Here is a 25,043-nt window from a genome sequence, read left to right on the forward strand (position 1 = left end):
CCTTCATCACCAAGGCTACCATTTACCACATGACTGTCAGAAGAGAAAAAATATAAATAATCCTCTCAAAATCGAAGTGACAAATATGCAAACGATTCCAGGCCAGGCCCTGGAAAATGTATTGGACAGACACTAGGCTGGCAGGGGTGACATTGTCTATAAAGACCTTGCATCTTCCACTTGAGCCCAGGAGTTCAGGGCTGCAGTGAGCTATGATCGCACTACTGCACTCCAGCCTGGGCAACAGAGTGAGACCCTGTTGCAAAAAATAAAAAATAAAAAAAGACCTTGCGTCTTGCAACACCCACCACTCCCCGCCTGCCCAGCTGTGGATTGGGGTTATAAAAACCATAAAAGATTTGTCTCCTAAAGGTCCAAAATTATAGCTCATGTAATTTTATCCTCTCTTTGCTGTATTTTGTGAATTCATTTTAAGTTCTTCTTGATGACTTTGTATACTGGCCTTTAAGTAATCTTAACGATTTATGACTGATGGCAAGCTATGTTAGATTTATGACTGATGGCAAGGTATGTTAGTTTCCTTCCTTCCTTCTTTTATCTTTTAACATTTAAATTAGAAGCTTAAATGTTTCTCAAAAAGAATTTAAATTTGAACCCTCCTTTCTCTAAGTTACAAAAGGTGACCCGTCCAAGATAAATTAGAGAATTTAAAGCAGGAATCTTGGTGTAGAGGAAAGAATAGGAGCTTTGGGGAAACTGATTTGGAATCCCATTTGCAACCCCATAATGGTTGCAAGACCTTGTGCCAGTTTTCAGACCTCTGAGCTTCAATTTCTTCATCTATAAAATGGGTATAATATCTACTCTGTGTCGTTCTTGTGAGGCTGAAATGAGGGTGTCTCTGTGTGTATGCAGTGTCAGGTATGCCACAGGTGCTGTTTAGGTGTTAGGTTAGGTTTCGACTTTCCCCTGCGCCTTCCCTCTAAGTGTAGAAGGAGCCATAGCAGTGGGGGCAGGGATCTGCCCTGTGAATGAGCCGCCAGCCATGGCTGAAGGTGAAAGAGGAAGTTGTGCTCATTTGGGCAAAACCATCATTTCCTTTAAGTCCACTACCCTCAGCTCTTAAATAGGTCACCGAAAAGAACATCAGAATGTGAGTTCTCAGTTTGTGAGGGTGACCCGGCAGACAGCTCGCTATAGACCAGGTATTTGGAGTTATTTGTTCCATTGTATGGTCTTGCTACTAATGTGCATATATATATATATATATATATTTTTTTTTTTTAAGAGATAGGGTCTCACTGTGTTGCATAGGCTGGAGTGCAGTGGTGCAATCATAGCTCTTACTACAGCCTCAAACTCCTGGATTCAAGTGATCCTCCTGCCTCAGCCTCCCAAGTAGCTGGGACCATTAAGTGCGCACCATTGCACCCAGCTAATTAAAAAAATATATTTTTAGCCACGCTTGGTGGCTCATGCTTGTAATCCCAGCACTTTGGGAGGCCAAGGTGGGTGGATCACTTGAGGTCAGGAGTTTGAGACCAGCCTATCTAACATGATGAAACTCTATCTCTATTAAAAATACAAAGAATAGCTGGGCATTGTGGTATATGCCTGTAGTCCCAGCTACTTGAGAGGCCGAGGCAAGAGAATTGCTTGTACCCAGGAGGCAGAGGTTGCAGTGAGCTAAGATCACACCATTGCACTCCAGCCTGGGGAGACAGAGCAAGACTCTGTCTCAAAAAAAAAAAAAAAAATTTTTTTTTTTTTTTTTTTTTTTTTTTTAGAGAAGTGGGATCTTACCTTGTTGCCTATACTGTTCTCAAACTCCTGGATCCAACCAATCCTCCTGTCTCAGCCTCCCAAAGCACTGAGATTACAGGTGTGAGCCACTGTACCCAACCAGGCTCACATTCTTAGAGTTCACCAAAGGTAAAGGGTTCCTAAGTAGAAAATGAATGCCATGAGATTTCCTTTTTCTTAACCTTGTCTCTCAGTGAAGTTGGACTGGTATAATGTAATTTTTCACATCTTAAAGTAGGTTGCAAATGACCAAGTGTAATACTTGGATAGTGTTCGAAATGTTCCTTTTTCTGATTATTAAGCTAGGGAAGAAGTCCCATTTTTTTTTTAATTGTGGTAAAATATACATAACATTAAATTTACCATTTTAACCTTTTTTTTTTCTTTTTTTTTTTTTTTTTTGAGACAGAGTCCTGCTGTGTCACCCAGGCTGGAGTACAGTGGTGTGATCTTGGCTCACTGCAACCTCCGCCTCCTGGGTTCAAGCGATTCTCCTGCCTCAGCCTCTAGAGTAGCTGAGATTACAGACATGTGGCACAACCCCCAGCTATTTTTTGTATTTTTAGTAGAGATGGGGTTTCACCATGTTGGTCAGGCTGGTCACAAACACCTGACCTCAAGTGATCTGCCAGCCTTGGCCTCCCAAAGTGCTGGGATTACGGGCATGAGCCACTGCGCCTGGCCCCATTTTAACCATTTTTAAGTGTGTAGTTCAATGTCATTAAGAACATTCACGGCCGGGCGCGGTGGCTCAAGCCCGTAATCCCAGCACTTTGGGAGGCTGAGACGGGCGGATCACGAGGTCAGGAGATCGAGACCATCCTGGCTAACACGGTGAAACCCCGTCTCTACTAAAAAATACAAAAAACTAGCCGGGCAAGGTGGCGGGCGCCTGTAGTCCCAGTTACTCGGGAGGCTGAGACAGGAGAATGGCGTAAACCCGGGAGGCAGAGCTTGCAGTGAGCTGAGATCCGGTCACTGCACTCCAGTCTGGGTGACAGAGTGAGACTTTGTCTCAAAAAAAAAAAAAAAATTCACATTGTTGTGTGACCATCACCACCATCCATCTCCAGAACTTTTTCATTTTCCGCAACTGAAGCTCTATACCCATCAAACATTAACTCCTCATTTTGTCCTTCCCCTCCTCCGGCAATCACCATTCTACTTTCTGACTCGATGAATTTGACTAACCCAGGAACCTCACATAAGCAGACTCATAGTGTTTGTCATTTTCTAACTGACTGATTTCACTCTTTTTTTGTTTGTTTGTTTTTGAGATGGAGTCTGGCTCTGTCGCCTAGGCTGGAGTACTGGAGTGCTGGAGTATAGTGGCATGATCTCGGCTCACTGCAATCTCTGCCTCCCAGGTTCAAGCAATTCTCCTGCTTCAGCCTCCTGCAGAGCTGGGATTACAGGCGCTCGCCACCATGCCCAGCTAATTTTTGTATTTTTAGTAGAGACGGGGTTTCACCATGTTGACCAGGCTGGTCTTGAGCTCCTGACCTCAGGTGATCTGCCTGCCTCGGCCTCCTAAAGTGCTGGTATCACAGGTGTAAGTCACCATGCCTAGCCTAATTTCACTCTTTAAAAAAATTCTTTATTTTTATTTATTTATTTTTAGAAACAGAGTCTCACTTTGTCATCCAGACTAGAGTACAGTGGTGCAATGATAGCTCACTGCAGCCTCGAATTCCTAGGCTTATGTTGAGTAGCTGGGAGTATAGGTGCACACCACCATGCCAGCAAATTTTTAAAATTTTTTATAGAGATGCAGTCTTGCAATATTGCCCAGGCTGGTCTTGAATTCCTGGCCTCAAGTGATCCTCCTGCCTCAGGCTCCCAAAGTTCAGGGATTGCAGGTGTGAGCCACCATGCCCAACCCCCTCCCCACCTTTTTAAAATTATTTTTTTAAATTCTGTGTTTTATATATATATTTTTTTACTCCCTCCAGGGACTATTCCTTACTACAAACTCAATTTTCTCTGAGATTTAATTATACATAATTTGCACGCCACCCTTCTTAGCTGTTTGTGTATGATCTTTGCTTTTTTTTTTTTATCCTTTTTGAGATGGAGTCGCACTCTGCTGCCCAGGCTGGAGTGCAGTGGTGCGATCTCGGCTCACTGCAACCTCCACCTCCCAGGTTCAGGTGATTCTCTTGCCTCAGCCTCCCGAGTAGCTGGGACTACAGGCGCCTGCTACCACATCTGGCTAAATTTTTATATTTTTAGTACACACAGGGTTTCACCATATGGGCCAGGTTGGTCTTGAACTCCCAACCTTGTGATCCACCCGCCTCAGCCTCCCAAAGTGCTGGGATTACAGGTGTGAGCCACCGTGCCAGCCCTGATCATTGCATTTTTACCCTACTGAAGGAAAACATCAGTCATCGGAAGTGATTCCATAGAATATATTTTTTTCTTTATTTTTAGAATGAGCTCTTTATTGAATCAGGATCTGAGGTGATTATACACTAAGCACAACACTGGATCCTATCTTTGTCTAGTGCATGTCTTAAAAGTGCAAAATAAAAAACAAAAGAAATAAAAGTGCAGGCCGGGCGCGGTGGCTCATGCCTGTAATCTCAGCACTCTGGGAGACCGAGGAGGGCGGATCATGAGGTCAGGAGATTGAGACCATCCTGGCTAACATGGTGAAACCCTGTCTCTACTAAAAAAATACAAAAAAACCCCAAAAAACAAAAACATCAGCCGGGCGTGGCGGCGGGCACCTGTAGTCCCAACTACTGGGGAGGCTGAGGCAGGAGAATGGCATGAACCGGGGAGGTGGAGCTTGCAGTGAGCCGAGATCGCACCACTGCCCTCCAGCCTGGGCCACAGAGCGCAACTCCGTTTCAAAAAAAAGTGCAAATTCTGCTGTCAGCCGGGCGCAGTGGCTCACGCCTGTAATCCCAACATTTTGGGAGGCTGAGGCAGGCAGATCACCTGAGGTCAGGAGTTCGAGTCCAGCCTAGCTAACATGGTGAAACCCCGTCTCTACTAAAAATACAAAAATTAGCCGGATGTGGTGACGAGCTCCTGTAATCTCAGCTACTCAGGAGGCTGAGGCAGGAGAATCACTTGAACCCGGGAGGCAGAGGCTGCAGTGAGCCGAGATCACTCCATTGCACTCCAGCCTGGGTGACAGAGCAAGACTCTGTGTCCAAAAAAAAAAAAAAAAAAATTCTGCTCTCATTCTGCTTTCCCAAAGAGAAAGTGTGAGAATGCACGCATTGAAGAGGCTGCTGGTAGCAAAGAGGAGAGGCCAGTTCATGGGAATTGTGAACATCGTTGCAGTTGCTTCCATTCAAAAGTAACTCCTCGGCCTTTCTCCTTTCAGGTGGTATAAGCTGAAATCCAAACCAGGAAAGAAGGACAAGGAGCGAGGAGAAATTGAGGTTGACATTCAGTTTATGAGAAACAACATGACTGCCAGCATGTTTGACCTTTCTATGAAAGACAAGTCTCGGAATCCATTTGGAAAACTGAAGGACAAGATCAAGGGGAAGAATAAGGACAGCGGGTCAGACACCGCCTCAGCCATCATCCCTAGCACGACACCTTCGGTCGACAGTGATGATGAGTCTGTGGGCAAAGACAAGAAAAAGAAATCGAAGATCAAGACCTTATTTTCCAAGTCGAATTTGCAGAAGTCGCCTCTTTCCCAGTCCATGTCTGTCCTGCCGACTTCAAAGCCAGAAAAAGTGCTGCTTCGTCCCGGAGACTTTCAGTCCCAGTGGGATGAAGACGACAATGAGGACGAGTCCTCCTCAGCCTCGGATGGTGAGTTTCTGCCTCTTCCTGCTTCCACTTCCTGACATCTCTTCTTCCACTTACCATGCTTCATTCTGAGAGAGAAGAAACAGACAAATCTTAAGAGAAAGAGTTTAATTCAATTCCTCAGTTACAAAATCATGGTGATGGTGGTGATGATAGTGGTGGTTAAGATGCCGTCTCTCAAACCAGGCATGGTGGCTCACGCCTGTAATCCCAGCACTTTGGGAGGCCGAGGCAGGCAGATCGCTTGAGCCCAGGAGTTTGAGACTAGCCTGGGCAACATGGTGAAACCCTGTCTCTACAAAAAGTACAAAAATTAGCCAGATGTGATGACACACTCCTGTAGTCCCAGCTACTCAGGAGGCTAGGCTGGGAGGATTGCTTGAGCTCAGGAAGTAGAGGCTGCAGTAAGCTGTGATCGTGCCACTGCACTCCAGCCTGGGTAACAGAGTGAGACTCTGTCTCAAAAAAAAAAAAAAAAAAAAAAAAAGCTCTATCTGTTTCTTTTTTAAAAATATTTTTTGTTGGCTCATGCCTGTAATCCCAGCACTTTGGGAGGCCGAGGCGGGTGGATCACGAGGTCAGGAGATCGAGACCATCCTGGCTAACACGGTGAAACCGGACGTGGTGGCAGGTGCCTGTAGCCCCAACAACTCAGGAGGCTGAGTCAGCAGAATGGTGTGAACCCAGGAGGCGGACCTTGCAGTGAGCCGAGATTGTGTCACGGCACTCCAGCCTGGGCAACAGAGTGAGACTCTGTCTCAAAAAAAAGAAAAAATATTTTTTGTTTGTTTGTTTTAGAGACAGGGTCTTGCTCTATTGCCAGGCTGGAGTGCAGTGGCACGATCATAGCTTACCGCAGCCTCCAACTCATGGGCTCAAGCAATCCTCCCACCTTGGCCTTCTGAGGAGCTGGGACTATAGGTGTGCACCACCACACCTGGCTAATTAAAAAATTTTTTTTTTTTTAGAGATGAGGTCTCACTATGTTGCCCAGGCTGGTCTGAAACTCCTGGCTTCAAGTAATCCTCCTGCCTCAGCCTCTCAAACGGCTGGTATGACCCATGTGAACCACTGCCCATAGCTGAGATGCCCTCTCTATTTCTAAGCCCTCTGGTTTCTTTCTTTCTTTGAGATGGTGTCTTGCTCTGTCACCCAGGCTGGAGTGCAGTGGTGCGATCTTGGCTCTCTGAAACTTCCGTCTCCTGGGTTTAAGCGATTCTCCTGCCTCAGCCTCCTGAGTAGCTTGGATTATAGGTGCCCACCTCCACACCCGGCAAATTTTTGTGTTTTTAGTCAGGGTTTCACCATGTTGGCCAGGCTGGTTTTGAACTCCTGACCTCAAGTGATCTGCCTGCCTCGGCCTCCCAAAGTGCTGGGATTATACCCTCTGGTTTCTAAGAATGGCTAAATTCCTTTTCCAGAGTTTCTGGCTCTATAAATGATGTCCGTTAGTACAAACTTTTAGAGCTAATAGAACGAGTGTCTTCAAAGTTGTTTTTTTTTTTAAGGGTAAAACCATGAAACCTTATAGTAATTCTGATATTTCATTAATTCATCAGGTAGTTATTGAGTTCCTGTGATGTGCTTAACCCTTGTGGGATATAGCCTTATCAGAAGCCAAGGAATCTGGTTCCTTTAGCTCTGAGTTAATTATGTATTTTGAACTTCGATTTCAATGTCTAAATCCCTCCCACTGGCTGGATTCTGCTACTCTACCTTCTACTGCTGCCCTTTTCATTGGTTTAATCCAGGGTTTCTCAACCTCAGCACTGTGGACAGTTTGGACTAGATAGGCCTTTGTCGGGGGGGGGACTGTGCTATACATTGTAAGATGTTCAGTATCATCCTTGTCCTCTACCTGCTGGATACGAATAGCAGCACACCCCCTCCAAGCTGTGACAACCAGAAATGTATCCAGACATTGACAGATGCCCCCACACTGCAAACCACCCGTTTAACATCTTATCCCCTTTCTGTTCTTTGTTTTTCTTCCCAAAGTCATGTCTCACAAGAGAACAGCGAGTACAGATCTTAAGCAACTGAACCAGGTCAACTTCACCCTTCCCAAGAAGGAAGGACTTTCCTTTCTTGGCGGCCTTCGGTCTAAGAACGATGTCCTTTCCCGCTCTAATGTCTGCATCAATGGGAACCATGTTTACCTGGAGCAGCCAGAAGGCAAGGGTGAGACCAAGGACAGTAGCCCATCCTCCTCCCCATCCCCCAGGGGCTTCAGAAAGAAGCATTTGTTCTCTTCTACGGAGAACCTGGCGGCTGGGTCTTGGAAGGAGCCTGCTGAAGGAGGTGGGCTGTCTTCTGACAGGCGGTTCTCCGAATCTTCCACCAAGGACTCCTTGAAGTCTATGACCCTGCCGTCCTACCGACCTGCCCCACTGGTCAGTGGGGACCTCAGGGAAAACATGGCCCCCGCAAACTCGGAGGCCGCAAAAGAAGCCAAGGAGAGCAAGAAACCAGAGAGCAGGAGGTCCTCTTTGCTGTCTCTGATGACGGGGAAGAAGGACGTGGCTAAGAGCAGTGAAGGTGAAAACCCTCTCACGGTCCTGGGGAGGGAGAAGGAAGGCATGCTGATGGGGGTTAAGCCCGGGGAGGACGCGTCGGGGCCTGCTGAAGACCTTGTGAGAAGATCCGAGAAAGATACCGCAGCTGTTGTCTCCAGACAGGGCAGCTCCCTGAACCCCTTTGAAGATGTGCAGATCACAGAACCAGAAGCTGAGCCGGAGTCCAAGTCTGAACCGAAACCTCCAATTTCCTCTCAGAGGGCTCCCCAGACCAGAGCTGTCAAGCCCCGGTGAGTTTTGGCTCTTCTCATGCAGGACATTTCTACCTCGCCATTGGTGGTTTTCAGGCTTACGTTAGACCAGCTCTTGCTGGTTCCATGATGTCACAGTACCCGTACATGCCAAAGGTTTGCTGGTCTAAATTCTTTTTTTAACGAGTCCCTACTGCCAGCCTGGCCTGCCCTGTACAAATTGCAGTGATGTTTCCTAGCCCAGAGCTACTGCCCTGCAGGCATGGTCTGTCCTTTCTGTCAGCTTATCAGATCTCAGTGGAATGCAATGGTTTGTAGCAGACTCTGGGTGTTGCAAGTTGGGAATACTGGGTTTGGGTTGTAGTATATGCAGTACCTGTGTTTACAAAGTTCTTATCTCATATTTCCCCTTGAGCCAGATGTTATCCTGGCTCATTGCATTTTGGCATTGGTTTCTGGTACGAGAGACCCTTGGTCTCTCGAGTGACAGTGACAGTGACGAGTGACAGTGATGGTCCTCTCTCGAGTGATAGTGACAGTTCTCTGTGTCCACTTTGCCCCTTGTTGTGAGAGCCAGCGTGAGACTTGGGGACTGGCCTTGGGGACTTGTGCTTTTCTGTGTGACTCACATTGACACTGACAATATTTCTGTGGTCTGGGGAGTGAGAGATTTGTTTTTTGAGAGATTCTGCTTACTTTGACATGCACACATACACACATACACACTGTTCCTCTTGAACTTATCTGTGCCTATTGCTTTGTGTTAACATCTTTAACCACTTTGAAACTTTTAGGTGCATTTTGTCCTGTAATAATCAAATGTTCGGGCCTTGTGTTAATCACCACAAGAAACCAGATCTTTACTGGGATCTTTTCATTCTATTGCAACAGACTTTTGTGTGACAGATCTGCTTGGTTGTAAAAGTGTCTGTTAAGTGTTAGTGTTCCTTTTTTTTTTTTTTTTGAGACGGTCTTCCGCTGTCACCCAGGCTGGAGTGCAGTGGCGCGATCTCGGCTTACTGCAACCTCCACCTCCCAGGTTCAAGCGATTCTCCTGCCTCAGTCTCCTGAGAGTAGCTGGGACTACAGGTGCACACCACCACACCCGACTAATTTTTGTATTTTTCAGTAGAGATGAGGTTTCACCATGTTGGCTGGGCTGGTCTCGAACTCCTGACTTCAGGTGATCCGCCTGCCTCGGCCTCCCACAGTGCTGGGATTACAGGTGTGAGCCACTGTGCCTGGCTAGTGTTCCTTTTTTAACTTCTTAAGGTACTGCCCGTGTAAAGACGTTCTCCCCTGGTGAATGACTTGATTTTTGTGTATTTTCTTTGTCTCTCATGATGCATCTGCACTGACCTGCAGATTTTATTTTGTCCTTTTTGCAGACTGGAAGTGTCTCCGGAGGCGCAACCCACAGCCAGGCTTCCTTCCCCCGCTGACTCCCCTTCCTCTCTTCCTCTCCCTTCTAGTTCTGGCCAGGCACCTGTCCCCTCTGAATTGGGACATGGTACAGACACACAGTCTTCTGAGAGTCTTTCTGTCTTCTCCTCTCTCTCATCTCCCATAGCAGCTCCCATTTCCACATCCACTCCAATTGAAAGCTGTCCTCTCATAGATAGGGGCCAGGCCAAGTCTGAAGAACCACCCTTGCTCCCTAAGGCAGAGTTGCAAACGGAGAGTTTAACACCAGTTCCAAATTCTGGTTCTTCTGCCCCGGGATCACTTTTCAAACAGCCATCCATTCCAGTGAATAAAGGGACAGAAAATTCTCTGATGGGCAGGACCCGTGAGACAGGCACAGAGAAGAACACCAGCAGCCTTGAGTTGGAGGAGTCTCTCCCGGAGCAGCCTGAAACGGGGCGACAAGAGGAAGAACTTCCGAGATTCCCCCACAAAAAACAAGACTACAGCCCATCATCTGGAGAGGCCCAGGAAGTACCGTCTGCCCTTTCACTCAGCAGTGATGGAGCTGCGAGCCCCGTTGGGGAGCTTGTGGCAGGAGGAGACAAAGACTTGGAGAGTCAGGCTGGGTCTCTTGTGGGGAGCAAAGCTAGGGATGCAGTTGAAGAAGCAGCACCCCCTCTTCCCATGGGAGAATCGGTCCCTTCCATTGATTCCATGATGCAGAAGCTGGAAGAGATGGGTCTGAACCTCCGTGAGGGCCAGAAGAAAACCAAGAAGCGCGTGTCATTTTCTGAGCAGCTCTTCACAGAAGAGGTGGTAGAGAGGGCCGTCCCGCTGGTGGAAGGACACAGCAGTTGTCCCCAGGAGCTGACCCCTGCATGGGCTGTTGCTGGAAACGCCTCTGCTGAAGAGCCTCCTGGGTCTCCCCACACAGAGGACTCAGAGAGGGAATCGGTGACCACACCTGGGCCAGCGACGTGCGGTGCGTCAGCCTCCCTGGCGGGTCACCTCCTCCTCCCCTCCCTGGAGGAGAGTTTCTCCGAAGGCCCCACGAGTGAAGCAAGCTCAGCCAAAGACACTCCACTCTTTAGGATGGAGGGAGAGGATGCCCTTGTGACTCAGTATCAGAGCAAAGCCAGTGACCATGAAGGTTTATTGTCTGACCCCTTGAGTGACCTTCAGTTGGCCTCAGATTTTAAATCTCCAGTCACAGCCGATCTGAACTTAAGCCTTCCTTCCATTCCTGAAGTCGCATCGGATGATGAAAGAATAGATCAGGTTGAAGATGATGGAGAGACAGCAAAGTCGTCAACTCTGGACATAGGAGCTTCGTCCTTGAGCTTGGTAGTCCCCTGTCCTGAGAGGGGAAAGGGGCCCAGTGGCAAGGCAGATAGGTTGGCACTGGGGGAGGGCCTGCGTGATTTCAGCCTGCAAGCACCCAAAGCATCTGTGACAGCTCCTTCAGAGCAGACCACAGAGTTCGGAATTCACAAACCACATCTTGGCAAGAGCTCAAGCTCTGATGAACAGCTGCCAAGCCCCAGTGGTGGTGAGGAAGAAAAACCGATGGGAAATGGGAGTCCAAGCCCGCCTCCTGGCACGTCCCTGGACGATCCTGTACCCAGCCCCTCCCCTTCTGAGCTCTTTCCTGCCACACAGTCTTTCCCCAGCTCTGCACATTCTGACACTCACCACACCAGCACAGCAGAATCTCAAAAAAAAGCCACAGCAGAGGGCTCCGCTGGTAGAGTTGAAAATTTTGGCAAGAGGAAGCCACTCCTCCAGGCCTGGGTCTCACCCTCGGAGACACATCCAGTCTCAGCTCAGCCAGGCGCTGGAACTGGGTCAGCCAAGCACAGGTGAGAGATGGGGGAGATTGTCTATGTAAATGTCAGCAATGTCCCCCTTTGCTTCCTACCTGCAGAGGTTACGGCTTTCTAACCACACAGACGTCTGACAGGACAACCCGCCTGTCACTGTCCTGCTGGTAGGACTGCCCCTTGTGGTGGTAATACCTCAAGACGCTGCTGCGTTTATAGCAAGAACATAATAGCAGTCTGTAAATATAGCTTAGGAATTATTCTGCACAGTCAGATTTGGAGCACTCACATTGCAGAAACGCAATGCCACCAGTATCTTAACAGTCTCAGAACTAACTGGCATTGAGCGGTGGTAGCATCTAGCAGTGTCAAAAACTTCTTCAAGCACTGCCCAACGTGAAGCTTGTATGTTTGTTTTGAACTCTCTTTACTATGGAGGGACAGAAGCCTCTGCAAAGTTTTACAGTGAACGCCTAGGCTCTAGTTGACTTCAGAAAATAAGAGACTGCCTTTAATGTTCTGATGTTTGTAAGAAGACCAAGGGTCCTGTGAAGATACCAGGACATCTGGGCAAGGACGTGCTTTGCTGGCTTGCATGTGGCGGCCCAGTCCTGACTACTTTTGTTTCCACAGGCACTGAGACATTGGAGTGTGTTGGCCTGGAGATGAGGGCAGCATGTGACCCACCTGCCCCTTGTCTGGCTTACTGGCTGCCATCTTTGTGGTGGGCAGTTGCTTAGTTTTGCCATATCAGGAGGGTCTAAAGATCCTTTTCCCCTTCTCTTTAGACTTCATCCTGTGAAGCCAATGAATGCAACGACCACCAAGGTTGCTAACTCCAGCTTGGGAACTGCCACCATCATCAGTGAGAACTTGAACAATGAGGCCATGATGAAGGTATGTCTTCTGGGAAGCTGGTGCATTCGTTAGGGATTGACAGAGCACCTGTTTCCATAGTCACCATCGTATACCTCACCCTGGGCAGCTGGTGGTGCCAGGAACCACTTAGTCATACATCTGGAGTCTTTAAGTAAACTTTGGAAGCCCCCAGACATTCCACTGGACAATTACTTTATTCCCTTATACTTGTTTACTTGTTTAGTTATTGTTAATTTTTTTTTTGTCTCAAGCAACATGATTGACGCAGGTCCTTCTTTTTTAAAAAAATTATTGGCCAGGCGCGGTGGCTCAAGCCTGTAATCCCAGCACTTTGGGAGGCCGAGACGGGTGGATCACGAGGTCAGGAGATCGAGACCATCCTGGCTAACACGGTGAAACCCCGTCTCTACTAAAAAATACAAAAAACTAGCCGGGCGGGGTGGCGGGCACCTGTAGTCCCAGCTACTCAGGAGGCTGAGGCAGGAGAATGGCGTAAACCCGGGAGGCAGAGCTTGCAATGAGCTGAGATCCGGCCACTGCACTCCAGCCTGGGCAACAGAGCTAGACTCCGTCTCAAAAAATTTAAAAAAAAAAAAAAATTATTTAAACATTTTCCTTCTTAATAGAGATGGGGTCTTGCTATGTTGCCTAGGCTGGTCTTGAAATCCTGGGCTCAAGTGATCCTCCCACCTTGGCCTCCCAAAGTGCTGGGGTTACAGGCGTGAGCCACCACACCCAGCCTGGCGCTTCTTTTTAATGAGAAGAAAATGTCACCCACAATCTGGCCCATTCAGGTCAGGTATTTTCTTTTTCCCTCTTGTTTCCTTTCCTTTGGCAAGAATGTAAAATTCTGATAATTGCAATCATTGCATAGATATACTTTTCTGGTAACTTTATTTGGAATAATTTCAAATGTTAAAAAAAAGTTGCAAGAACAGTACAAAGAGCTCCTGTAAACCCTTCCTCCCAGTTTGTTAGTGGTTAACATTTGACCACATTTGCCAATCAGTCTCATCCTCTCTTCCTCTGCCTGACCTTCTCTCTTTCTGAATATACACATGCAGATGTATGCATAATTTTTTTTTTTAAATCATTTGGAAGTAAGTTGTGTACCTCATGTTCCTTTTAACCCTAAATACTTAACTGTGTAATTCCTAACAATAAGGACATTTATCAAAATCAGGGAACTTTTTTTTTTTTTTTTGAGATGGAATCTCATTCTGTCACCCAAGCTGGAGTGCAGTGGTGTAATCTTGGCTCACTGCAACCTCCCCATCCTGGGTTTGAGCAATTCTCCTGCCTCAGCCTCCTGAGTAGCTGGGACTATAGGTATGCGCCACTATGCCCAGCTAATTTTTGTATTTTTAGTAGAGACAGGGTTTTGCTATGTTGGCCACACTGATCTCGAACTCCTGGCCTCAGGTGATCCGCCTGTGTTGGCCCTCCAAAGTGCTGCAATTACAGGGATGAGCCCCTGCGCCCAGCCTACCTCATGCTCCTTTTACCCCTAAATATTTCTAACAGTAAGGAGATTCATCAAAATCAGGAAATTTTTTTTTGATACAGGATCTCACTCTGTTGCCCAAGCTGGAATGGAGTGGCATGATCACGGCTCATCATAGCCTCGACCACCTGGGCCCAATCAAACCTCCTACCTCAGCCTTCCAAGTAGCTGGGACTACAGGCGAGCGCCACCACGCCTGGCTAATTTATGTTTTTTGTTTTTTTTTTTTGAGACGGAGTCTCGCTTTGTCGCTCAGGCTGGAATGCAGTGGCCCGTGGTCTCTGCTTACTGCAAGCTCCGCCTCCCGGGTTCACGCCATTCTCCTGCTTCAGCCTCCCAAGTAGCTGGGACTACAGGCGCCTGCTACCACGCCCAGCTAATTTTTTGTATTTTTTTTAGTAGAGATGGGGTTTTACCATGTTAGCCAGGATGGTCTCGATCTCCTGACCTCGTGATCTGCCTGCCTCGGCCTCCCAAAGTGGTGGGATTACAAGCGTGAGCCACCGCGCCCGGCCTAATTTATGTATTTTTTGTAGAGATGGGGTTTCACCATGTTGCTCAGGCTCGTCTTGAACTCCTGGGCTCAAGTGATCCACCTGCTTCGGGCTCCCAAAGTGCTGGGATACAGGTGTGAGGCACAATGCCCAGCCTGTTTTCTGTTTTTCAGTATGAATTAACACTATAGTCAATAATTTTCTATATGGAACTTTTTCTCCTCTTTTAGATGATTTCCTTAAGCTAAATTTCCAGGAAGTATCTTGCTCATTTGGAGGGTCTCTTCTCTTTGAAAAGTATGGGCTCATATTAAAAAACAACTCCCCACAAAAGAAAACCAGCCTCCCAGATGAACTCTGCCTGGGAGTGTCTTCATCCTGCCCTTTCTGGCTCTAGAATCAAGGATTTAGAATACTGCCTTGCTGCGAATCCCTGGTCTTCAACTCATTATCTGGACTAGAAGAGAATGATTTACTGAGGGATTGGTGACCTTTAGTGGGCAGGATATGTTGTATTTCAAATATGTAGAGAGGGACTTCCCAACTGACACTAGGAACTGCAGTCTATAGAAATACACTTTATTTTTATTTTAGTTCAGAGCAGCTAAAATTTCATTCCATCATAGATTTTACAGTCCCAGGGACTCTGGATATTGAATAGTTTTCTTTTTTGTTTTTTTTGTTTTTTTTGAGATGGAGTTTTGCTCTCGTCACCTAAGATGGAGTGCAATGGCGCCATCTTGGCTCACCGCAACCTCCACCTCCCGGGTTCAAGCAATTCTCCTATCTCAGCCTCCAGAGTAGCTGGGATTATAAGCGCCTGCCACCATGCCTAGCTAATTTTTGTATTTTTAGTAGAGATGGGGTTTTGCCATGTTAGCCAGGCTGGTCTCGAACTCCTGACCTCAGGTGATCCACCAGCCCTGGCCTCCAAAAGTGCTGGGATTATAGGGATGAGCCATCATGCCTAGCTTTGTTTTATTTTTTAATGGAGATGGGGTCTTGCTCTGTTGCCTAGGCTGGCGGGTAATGGCTATTCATACGTGCAATCATAGCTTATCGCATCCCCGAACTCCTGGGCTCAAGTGATCCTCCTACCTCAGCCTCCCAAGTAGCCAGGACTACAGATGCGCCACCATGCTTGGCTGAAAGTGTTTTTCAAGTGCTGGGTACTTGTTATTCCCTCTGGCTTCATTGCACATCTACCAGTAAGAGCTGGGATAAAGGTTCACAGGAAGCTGGAGGTCCAAGTTTTTGGTAAAAGAAGCCAAGTAATCCTAACTGATGATTGCTGAAAACAAGTTAGCATCTTCTTTCTTGCCCCACTTTTTTTTTTTCCTTCCTTCCTTCCTTTTCTTCCTTCCCTCCCTCCCTCCCTCCCTCCCTCCCTTCCTTCCTTCCTTTTTTTTTTTTGATGGATTTTCGCTCTGGTTGACCAGGCTGGAGTGCAATGGTGCGATCTCAGCTCACTGCAACCTCCACCCCCCAGGTTCAAGCAATTCTTAAACCTCAGCCTCCCAAGTAGCTGGGATTACAGGCATGCACCACCACACCCAGCTAATTTTTTTGTATTTTTGGTAGAGATGGGGTTCTACCATGTCGGTCAGGCTGGTCTCGAACTCCTGACCTCAGGTGATCCACCCGCCTTGGCCTCCCAAAGTGTTGGGATTACAGGTGTGAGCCACTGTGCTTGGCCCCCACTCTTTCTTTGTAGAACACATTGACAGGGCAGGTGGTAAGCATTGGTCTCAAAATTATCAGCCACAGCCAGAACTGTGTACCTACTACATTTCAGCCCTAGCCTAAAAATGTACAATATGTGAACCAGCTTGCCTGGCTTCTGTGTGGTTGTTGCAGATAGAAGAGGCAGCACTTGTCTTCCTGGAGTTAATGATATTTATCAGGAAATGGGATAAAAGGACAGCAATGAACATTAGAGTCACTCAGCAGCTTCCCATCCATCTTCCTTTTACTACACACTGGAATGCAGTGTGGCTCCAAAGAGAAACAAACACCTTGTTTCTGGGAAGTTAGCAAGACCTTTGGCTACCATTTTATTTCCTCTTCAAAGCTCATTTAATTCAATGGCTTATCTCCTGGCCCTAAGAGAATAACTTAGCTCAAAACAAAGGCAACTGCTGCTTATTTTGCTCATGATTTGTAAGCCTGACTGCCGCCCTGCTGCCTGCCTGCAACACATCTCTTGGTTCTGGACCATGCCTAGTAAACATTCTGGGTAAATACGGGACATTTCCTGGAGACTCTGCTATTGGCCTGCCGCATGATAGATGTTTTGTGTTAAGGGATAAGACAGTATTTATAAAGATACCTACTCTTTGGAATGTTGCAAAGTAAGAGAGGTTTAAGGGAAAGAAATTGCATAGCTAAAGTTATGAAAAGCTAGCTGGATCATTACTACAGTGATTTTTTTTTCTTTTCTTGGTTGTTGTTTTAGGGCCTCCATCCTTTATAGATGATTTATAACTGAGAGTGTCTTATTTACCCAGGTGGCTTTAACATTTCCATTTTAAAATAAAGCCAACTAGATCCAAAAATCATCTGTGATATGGAAAAAGTTGGATGCACATTTGAATGTATGTCATTATTACAACTACGTAAAAGGAAAAGTCCAGGGTAAGAATCCTGGTGAGAAATACATGACAATGGGCACCATTCTTTCTTGCATTTGTGGGTATTTTCTCTGTGCTTTTTCTTCAAGGCCATTACTCACTTTTTATGATGCTGGATTATTTTATGATTTTTTTTTTTTTTTTTTTGAGGCAGGATCTTGCACTGTTGCCCATACTCAAGTGCAGTGGCACGATCTTGGCTCACTGCAACCTCCGCCTCCCGGGTTCAAGCGATTCTTCTGCCTAAGCCTCCTGAGTAGCTGGGACTACAGGTGCCCGCCACCATGCCTGGATAATTTTTTGTATTTTTAGTAGAGATGAGGTTTCACCATGTTGGCCAGGTTGGTCTCGAACTCCTGACCTCATGATCCACCTGCTTCAGCCTCCCAAAGTGCTAGGATTACAGATGTGAGCCACCATGCCTGGCCCTGTTTTATAATTTTTTAATATCGCAAAACTAGGCTCTTCTAATGATTTTAAAGTCCTTTATATCCTTTTTCCCTTTGAATTACATAATCCAAATTAAATAGCTGTTTGATGGTTCGTATGAAGTACCTTAAGTGTGTACACATTTTCAATTCTAGGCATTTATCAGTACTTAGAGATATGGCCAAAGATTTATGTTCATGCATTTTGATTAAAATGTTATATATAATTGTACAAATTGAAAACAACATAAATATCCAGCAATAGAGGAATAGTTAAAATATAATGGGATTTTAAGCATCCACTAGAAAAGCAAGTTTTGCTAAAATGTTATGATGGAAAAAATGCTTACTAAATAGTACAAAGCTGTAAAACTATTACTTTGTATGAGGCTGACATTATAAAACATATCATCAAGAACCCCAGGAAGGCCAGGCTCAGTGGTTCATGCCTGTAATCCCAGCACTTTGGGTGACTGAGGCAGGAGGATCACTTGAGGTCAGGAGTTCAAGACCAGCCTGGTCAACATGGTAGAACCCTATCTCTACTAAAAATACAAAAATTAGCTGGGTGTGGTGGCAGGTGCCTGTAATCCCAGCTACTTGGGAGGCTGAGGCAGGAGAATCACTTGAACCTGAGAGGCAGAGGTTGCAGTGAGCCGAGATCGTGTCACTGCACTCCAGCCTGGGCGTCACAGTGAGACTGTCTCAAAAAAAGAAAGAAAAAGAATCCCAGGAAAAATAAAGAGACCCAAATGTTAGGTGTTGGAATTAATTATAGGACACCCTACAGGTGTCAGCCTCTGTATCCCTCTCTCTTTCAAATTCCATGCAGAATATCTTATGTATTGCGACTTTAAAAAAAAATAAATAAATAAAAATAAATAAATAAGATCCTTATATGACAGAAGTATAATCTAAAATCCCTTGAGGACATACTCTTTGCCATGATTTACAAAGGTGACTCTTTCTTCTTGATATAAAATGTAAGGCTGGGTGTGGAGGCTCATGCCTGTAATCACAGCACTTTGGGAGGCCATGGTGGGAGGATCACTTGAGCTTGGGTTTGAGACCAGGCTAGGCAACATAGCGAGACCCTGTCTCTATGGGGGGGAAAAAAAGGGCATTATGTACATTCACATTGTTGTACAACCAATCTCTAGGGCTTTTTTCCAGACATGCAACTTTTCAATGAAATATTGTTTTGGAAGTCATATCTACAGTGACTGAGGTCCAGAGAAGGTGCGCTATGAATGCATGCCTTCAAAGTTTTAAAAAACAAAGATTAGGGGAGAAGCAGGTTTTGGAAAAGCAGTCCAGTGTCTCGCCTCTGAATGTGCAGCCTGTATGGGGTTGAACTCACTCTGTCTATGGAAACATTGGTGTTGTGTGTCTAAGTTAGTACCGCCATCATCGTGCTTTTGTTCCTGGCCAGGATGGGAGGGCTGGGATCCCTCCTTTGACTTCTGGCTCGTGTCCAGGCAGTTTGCGTCACTGGACTGAACTGGGGCTTCTATCATGTCACTGAGGAGCGAGTGTTGATTCTTCTTGGAGAAGGTAGTCTCTTGGCCTTCCTGGTAGACAGTGAGACCGTTAGACCCTCAGGGCGATAAAGCTATTCCTGCCTCAGAACTCTGCCAGCAAAATCATCTTGATTCTTTAAACATGTAAATCTCAGGCTACAGATTTCAGGAAAAGTCACTTTTTTTTTCCTTACTGGGGACTTGCACAGCGTGTGACTTTTCATTTAAGCTTTATCTTGCGTGTCCTCCTGGTTCAGGCTGCTTGGGCTGGCAGGGGCCCCAGATCACAAATGCTGATAAAGCACAGTGACTCCACAGGGTGTGTGCTCTCCTCAGGAGCAGAACACTCAGCTCTGGGACAGGCCGCTGTGTACCCAAGGGCGTGCCTAGATGTCCACGGGTGAGGACGGGGCATGATGGCACCTGGCTCTGACTCGGCATATTTCTCAAGTATGAAGTGATGTGAACTGGAGTCCCTGGGTGTCCTCTGCATCCACCTGCTCACCGAGTCCTTCTGAGCACAGCTTTGGCAGGAGCAGACAGTTGGGCTGGACCTCGACCTGCTGCCCTGGAAGGAGAGCCCTTGCCCCCTGCACCTGCTGTCACAGCTATGTCTTCCTGGGCCCCCTCTGGCTTGGGAGTCGTCTCCAGCTCTGCACTGATGTTTGGTCATGTGAGCTCCTAGTGTTCCCAGAGGAGTGAGCACTCATTTGGAGAACTGAGTCCTCCCATGATGGCATTGCTTAAAATCCAAACCCAGAGTCAAGTCCAGAGGTCCTCGACCTGTGAGCCAAGTATGGTTTTTACATTTTTGAAAGGTCATACAACAAAATAAAACAAAACAAATAAAAAAAAAAAACAAGGAAGAATATATTAACAAAGGCCATCTGTGACCTGCAAAGACTCAAATATGTGCTATCTGGCCCTTTCCAGAAAACTTCATCAGTCAACAACCTGTTTTCACCATAAACTGAAAATGGATTCCCTGGCTGGGCACGGTGGCTCATCCTTGTAATCCCAGCACTTTGGGAGGCTGAGGCGGGCAGATCACCTGGGGTCAGGAGTTCAAGACCAGCCTGGCCAACATGGTGAAACCTTGTGCCTGCTAAAAAAACCCCACAAAATTTAGCCAGGCATGGTGGCACGTGTCTATAGTCCTAGCTACTCAGGAGGCTGAGGTGGGAGAATCACCTGAACCCAGGAAGCGGAGGTTTCAGTGAGCCGAGATCATGCCATTGCACTCTAGGGTGGGTGACAGGGTGAGACTCAGTCTCAAAAAAAAAAAAGGAAAGAAAATGGATTCCCAAGAAACCCAGATCACTAGTCACTTTTTCCTCCTTTGCACTTCTTTTAGGTTTTAGATTTCTGTGCTGATTTTATAACTCCTTTTTCCCAACTTTCTCCCCCTCTCCAAAGAAATACAGCCCCTCAGACCCTGCATTTGCGTACGCACAGCTGACCCATGATGAGCTCATCCAGCTGGTCCTCAAACAGAAGGAAACGATAAGCAAGAAGGAGTTCCAGGTCCGAGAGCTGGAAGACTACATTGACAACCTGCTTGTCCGAGTCATGGAAGAAACCCCCAATATCCTCCGCATCCCGACTCAGGTTGGCAAAAAAGCAGGAAAGATGTAAATCAGCAGGAAAAAAAACCCCGAGACGTTTTTGTGACTTCACCTTCACCTGCTCTAGGGGTCAAGGACTCGCCCTGCCTGATAACCAGCCAGCAGACTCCGAATCACCGTCTCCCTCACATGTTATCTGGCAAGAGTGAATTCTACCAATGGAAGCCAGGTTAATGATTACAATGAATCTTTTACTATACATTCCCAGGGCTTTATTTTTAAATGCCACTGTGCCTTTAACTAGGTTGTAAATATTTTATGCCCACCAGAGACGTGGTCATAAGATCTGATCCTAAGCCAGAGATTCAGATGGCACAGGAGATATTCATGTATTTTAACACTGGGGTTTTCTTTCTTTCATACTGAGATTTTTTTCAATATGTATCCTCCAGCTCTTAAAGCTTACCTGAGAAAGCTTTAAATGAAAAAAGGACCATGCCATTGGTGCTGTGTTACATACACATACTTTCTTGGCTTTTGAGTAGCTCAGGTGTGGCTTTTGGCTGCAGATGTTAAATTTTGATACCATGTAAACCTACCCAGCTTCTCAAACTTGGGTCTTGTTTTTTGATGGGAGCAGGGGTGTTTAGAATAAGCCTCTGAGTGTGCCTTTCGGATTTTGAACAAGTGGCCTTTTCTAAACATCAACTTCTACTACTCTCTAGCCTTAAAATATGTTCTGCTTAGATCCAGGGCCCTTTTACTGGAGATTGGAAAAGTAGAATTCAGGAATTAAAAGAATTACTCTTTATTCAATTTGAGGAACTTGGTAAAAGCCCCTCTTCTTATGACAGCCAGGTTCCTGCTGGCTAGATCAGCCTGTTCAGCGCTTTGCTTGGGTGGTCCACGCACTCGCTAATACAGTTCTGGCAGGTGTGGAATGATGTCAATAGGATTGCTTGGCCTTTTCCCCCTGTGCCTTTGCTCGGTGCCCTGGTTTCCTCAGCAACACTCCTTGTGAGGGGCAGAGACAGGGTCCACCAACTCCCCAGGATGAGGAAGCCCCCTCAGGCCAGGCGCAGTGGCTCATGCCTGTAATCCCAGCACCTTGCAAGGCCGAGGAGGGTGGATCACTTGAGGTGAGGAGTTCGAGACCAACCTAACCAACATGGCGAAACCCCGTCTCTACTAAAAATACAAAAATTAGCTTGGTGTGGTGGTGCGTGCCTGTAATCCCGGCTACTTGGGAGGCTGAGGCAGAAGAATCACTTGAACTTGGGAGATGGAGGCTGCAGTGAGCCAAGATCATGCCACTGCACTCCAGCCTGGGCAAGAGGTTTTTTAAGACTCTTAAAGAGCCTGGGCAATTTTTTTAAGATTCCGTCTTAAAAAAAAAATAGAAAGAAAAAAGCTCCTTCACTGTGCAGGGGACAGGAGACCACGGACTGGACCACAAAGGGATTGAACTGCATCTGCATGTCTGTCCTTTGAACACTTTCTCTGCCTGCCCAAAAGGAAACCCAAATTATTTCTGGGATACTGGGGAAATTGTAGTGAAGGGCTTAATGTAGTTAATAAAAGTGCAAAGTCAGTAGAAAACAGAAATGCCTCAGCCTTCAAATGGTTGCATTTTTTTCCATTTTCCCTCATGAATAGACTCACCAGTATTTTACCCCCTTGTTATAAAATTGTGCAGAGCAAGAAGATGATACTTATTTTTGAATTTGTATTTTTAAAACTAGATTTATAGACTTTTTTTTTTTTTTTTTTTTAAACTAGGACACTTGCTTCCTTCTTAGCTAAAAGCACCAGTTCAGATTTTTCAGGTAATTTTGTTGTTACTCACTTAAGACTGGAATTAGTATGTTTCCGGTATTGCTCATTTTTTCTCCTGGCTATGATAGAATCTCTCTAACCTTGACATCTCTCCTAGGGGAAGAATGTCACAGGCCAATAGCGTGGGCAGGGGTGGAGATGCTAGCAGTTATTAAATCGAGAATCACTTTTATGTATGTCCTTGTTACACTGAGGTTAAAAGGCAAAATCATTGGCAGTGCAATCCCTTTCCAGGATTTTGTTTGCTGTGGCATTGGTTGTATCAGAGCACTTTAATCTGAAGGATGATACTGTAACTTGATTTATCTAATTAGCTTTTAATTATCTACAGCTATTTCATTTCTCTCCTACAGTACTGGGATCACTGTAACACTGTAAACTTCTCAGATGACTTGTATTTTTGTAGTGTTATGAAATTTATTTACATACTTATAAAGAAAACTGTATATTCACTTGAACTCTGAAAATGTACACGTATGGCTGGACGCAGTGGCTCATGCCTGTAATCCCAGGAGACCGAGGCAGGTGAATCACTTGAGGTCAGGAGTTCGACACCAGCCTGGTCAACATGGCAAAACCCCATCTCTACTAAAAATATAGAAATTAGCTGGGTGTAGTGGCAGCCACCTGTAATCTCAGCTACTTGGGAGGCTGAGGCACAAGAATCGCTTGAGCGAGGGAGGCGGAGGTTGCAGTGAGCCGAGATCACACCATTGTGCTCCAGCCTGGGCAACAGGTGAGATTCTGTCTCAAAAAAAAAAAAAAAAAGAAAAAGAAAGAAAGGAAGTGTACATGTATATATTTGTCCTGCATTATGTTTTTTACTTGATATAAATGTATTTTTACTGTGATAGCCCAAATGCACTGGGTGCAGTTGTGCTCTGCGTGGTTCTTCTTTCATTGGAGAGCTGGAGTAGAGACCTGCAGTGTTCATAAGGATGTTGGTTTGGAGATGTCTGCTGCTAGGACCTGGGGTGTTTGACTCAGTCCATATGAGAGGGACATCTGGGTGGAGGAGTGAATTCCTGTGCTCTGAAATGCCACTTGGGAGCTCTGGACAATGAAGGACAATTGACTCAAGAGTGCCTGGCTTCTGCTGCTGCTGAGAAAAAATTCAATTTATAGCATTTCTGCACCTCCCAAAGTAGATAACCTGGAGATCATTCAGTCAACAACTGTCCCTGAGGACTCAGTTTTGGGGGAGGGGTTATCTGGTAGAAACTTTAGCCTGTTCTGAGCCATTAGCAGACATTAGTGAATTAGAGCACTGGAGAATCCTACAAATGGACTGTATCTCAGAAGAGGTGGGACCTCCTTCCAACTGCTGCAGATGCTGACAGGCCCTGGGAGGCAGCTGTGCTCTGGAGAAACTGGAGCAGCTCATTCTTGGCCTAGCCTGGCTGCCTCAGAAAGAGCAGTTAGGACTTGAAGGAAGCATCAAATTCTATACCCATAAACTGCAGTTAGAGGTCAGCTTTTTGAAATGTCCAGCATTTGCCCGATTGTTTCAGATCATCTCATTCCTCAGGCTTTGGCAGGTATCCTGCCCTCCATCTTATTCCAGTGTGTTCACCTCATCAAGGCAGCAGAGTGGATGAAGGAGCAAGCCTGCCCTTTGCCATACTGAACAGCTGTGGGCCCCGATTGGTGACGGCTCTGCACATGCCTGTATGAAGGAGATACAGGTGTGTGTGCACATGCCTGTATGAAGAAGACACAGGCGTGTGCTTCTCAGTTTTGCTAACAGTGGGAACTCAATGGGGCAGAGAGGGAGGAAGGTCCATGATGCTCAGCCATATACTGGAGAGGCAATTTAATGTTAAATGACACGCCATTCTTCCTTCCTGGGTCCCTTCTCCCAGTCAACTTTTTTCTTTTTCTAGAACTAATAATAACCTCTCACGACTGAAAAATTAATTGCCTTAGGTAGAGAACTTAATTCCTAGTATCCACCAAACTTAACTCCGTGGTGTCTCCATATCTACTGTGTGAGCTACTTAACTGACGCCCCCTTCCTCCAACTGAAGGATCGCCCAATGTTTTTGGATTATAGAATTATTTCCTGCTTTCTTTCTTTGAGACTTTTGAATTTCTTTGGTTTCATTTTTAAGAAGTAACCCAACATTTCCTACAACACTAAATGAAATGGTACTACCTTTCAAAGATTTGTGTCTGTAGTTTGGTATGGGTGCAATAAAAATTTATTCTGTCTTCCTGGAAAACCTCTCTTGGTGGGGGTCGGGGGATGTTTCTCATCCCATGAGGGTCTCTCACTGGGATTTCTGCTGCTGCCATCTTGCCTGGTGCCCAGGAGTCCCAAGGTCCTTTTTCTCAGAGAGGATGGACATGTCTGGTCCCTTCGGATGCACCCTTCACCTTGGCCTGAAGTACCATGGCACTGGCCAGAGAAACTGAGTTGGAACGTGTTGCCCCCTTTTCCTTTGCAGCCAGTACTCTTGGCTGAGCATATGGACAGGGTCTTTCCTCAGTTCCCACCCCCACCACACACACAGGTTCCCACAGAGTAATATCTTCACTTTGCAGGCATGAGTTGAATTCAGGCTGGGCTCAACTGCCCCATCTGGGAACCAGGTCCTTGTTCAGTTGACTTAGTTGGTCCATGTGTGAACACAGGGTATTAGGGATGCA

At 46.2% G+C, this 25,043-nt stretch overlaps 1 protein-coding gene across 2 annotated transcripts in view; it reads left to right on the forward strand.

Moving 5' to 3' along the window:
• Window positions 1-24,605, forward strand: part of LOC105476578 (RAB11 family interacting protein 1) — a 42,370-nt gene extending 17,765 nt beyond the window's left edge. Inside the window, exons 2-6 of one of the 2 annotated variants that reach the window (XM_011732666.2) lie at window positions 5,105-5,547; window positions 7,543-8,350; window positions 9,700-11,577; window positions 12,327-12,435; window positions 20,410-24,605. In XM_011732666.2, the coding sequence (XP_011730968.2) occupies window positions 5,105-5,547; window positions 7,543-8,350; window positions 9,700-11,577; window positions 12,327-12,435; window positions 20,410-20,628 (3,457 nt within the window). In that variant the 3' untranslated portion in view covers window positions 20,629-24,605. The remainder of the gene's footprint in view (window positions 1-5,104; window positions 5,548-7,542; window positions 8,351-9,699; window positions 11,578-12,326; window positions 12,436-20,409) is intronic. The other variant, XM_011732667.2, reaches the window with a different exon arrangement.
• Window positions 24,606-25,043: the final 438 nt, after the last annotated feature.

The sequence above is a fragment of the Macaca nemestrina genome, chromosome 8 (assembly GCF_043159975.1).
Source record: "Macaca nemestrina isolate mMacNem1 chromosome 8, mMacNem.hap1, whole genome shotgun sequence".
Taxonomy (NCBI): Eukaryota; Metazoa; Chordata; class Mammalia; order Primates; family Cercopithecidae; genus Macaca; species Macaca nemestrina.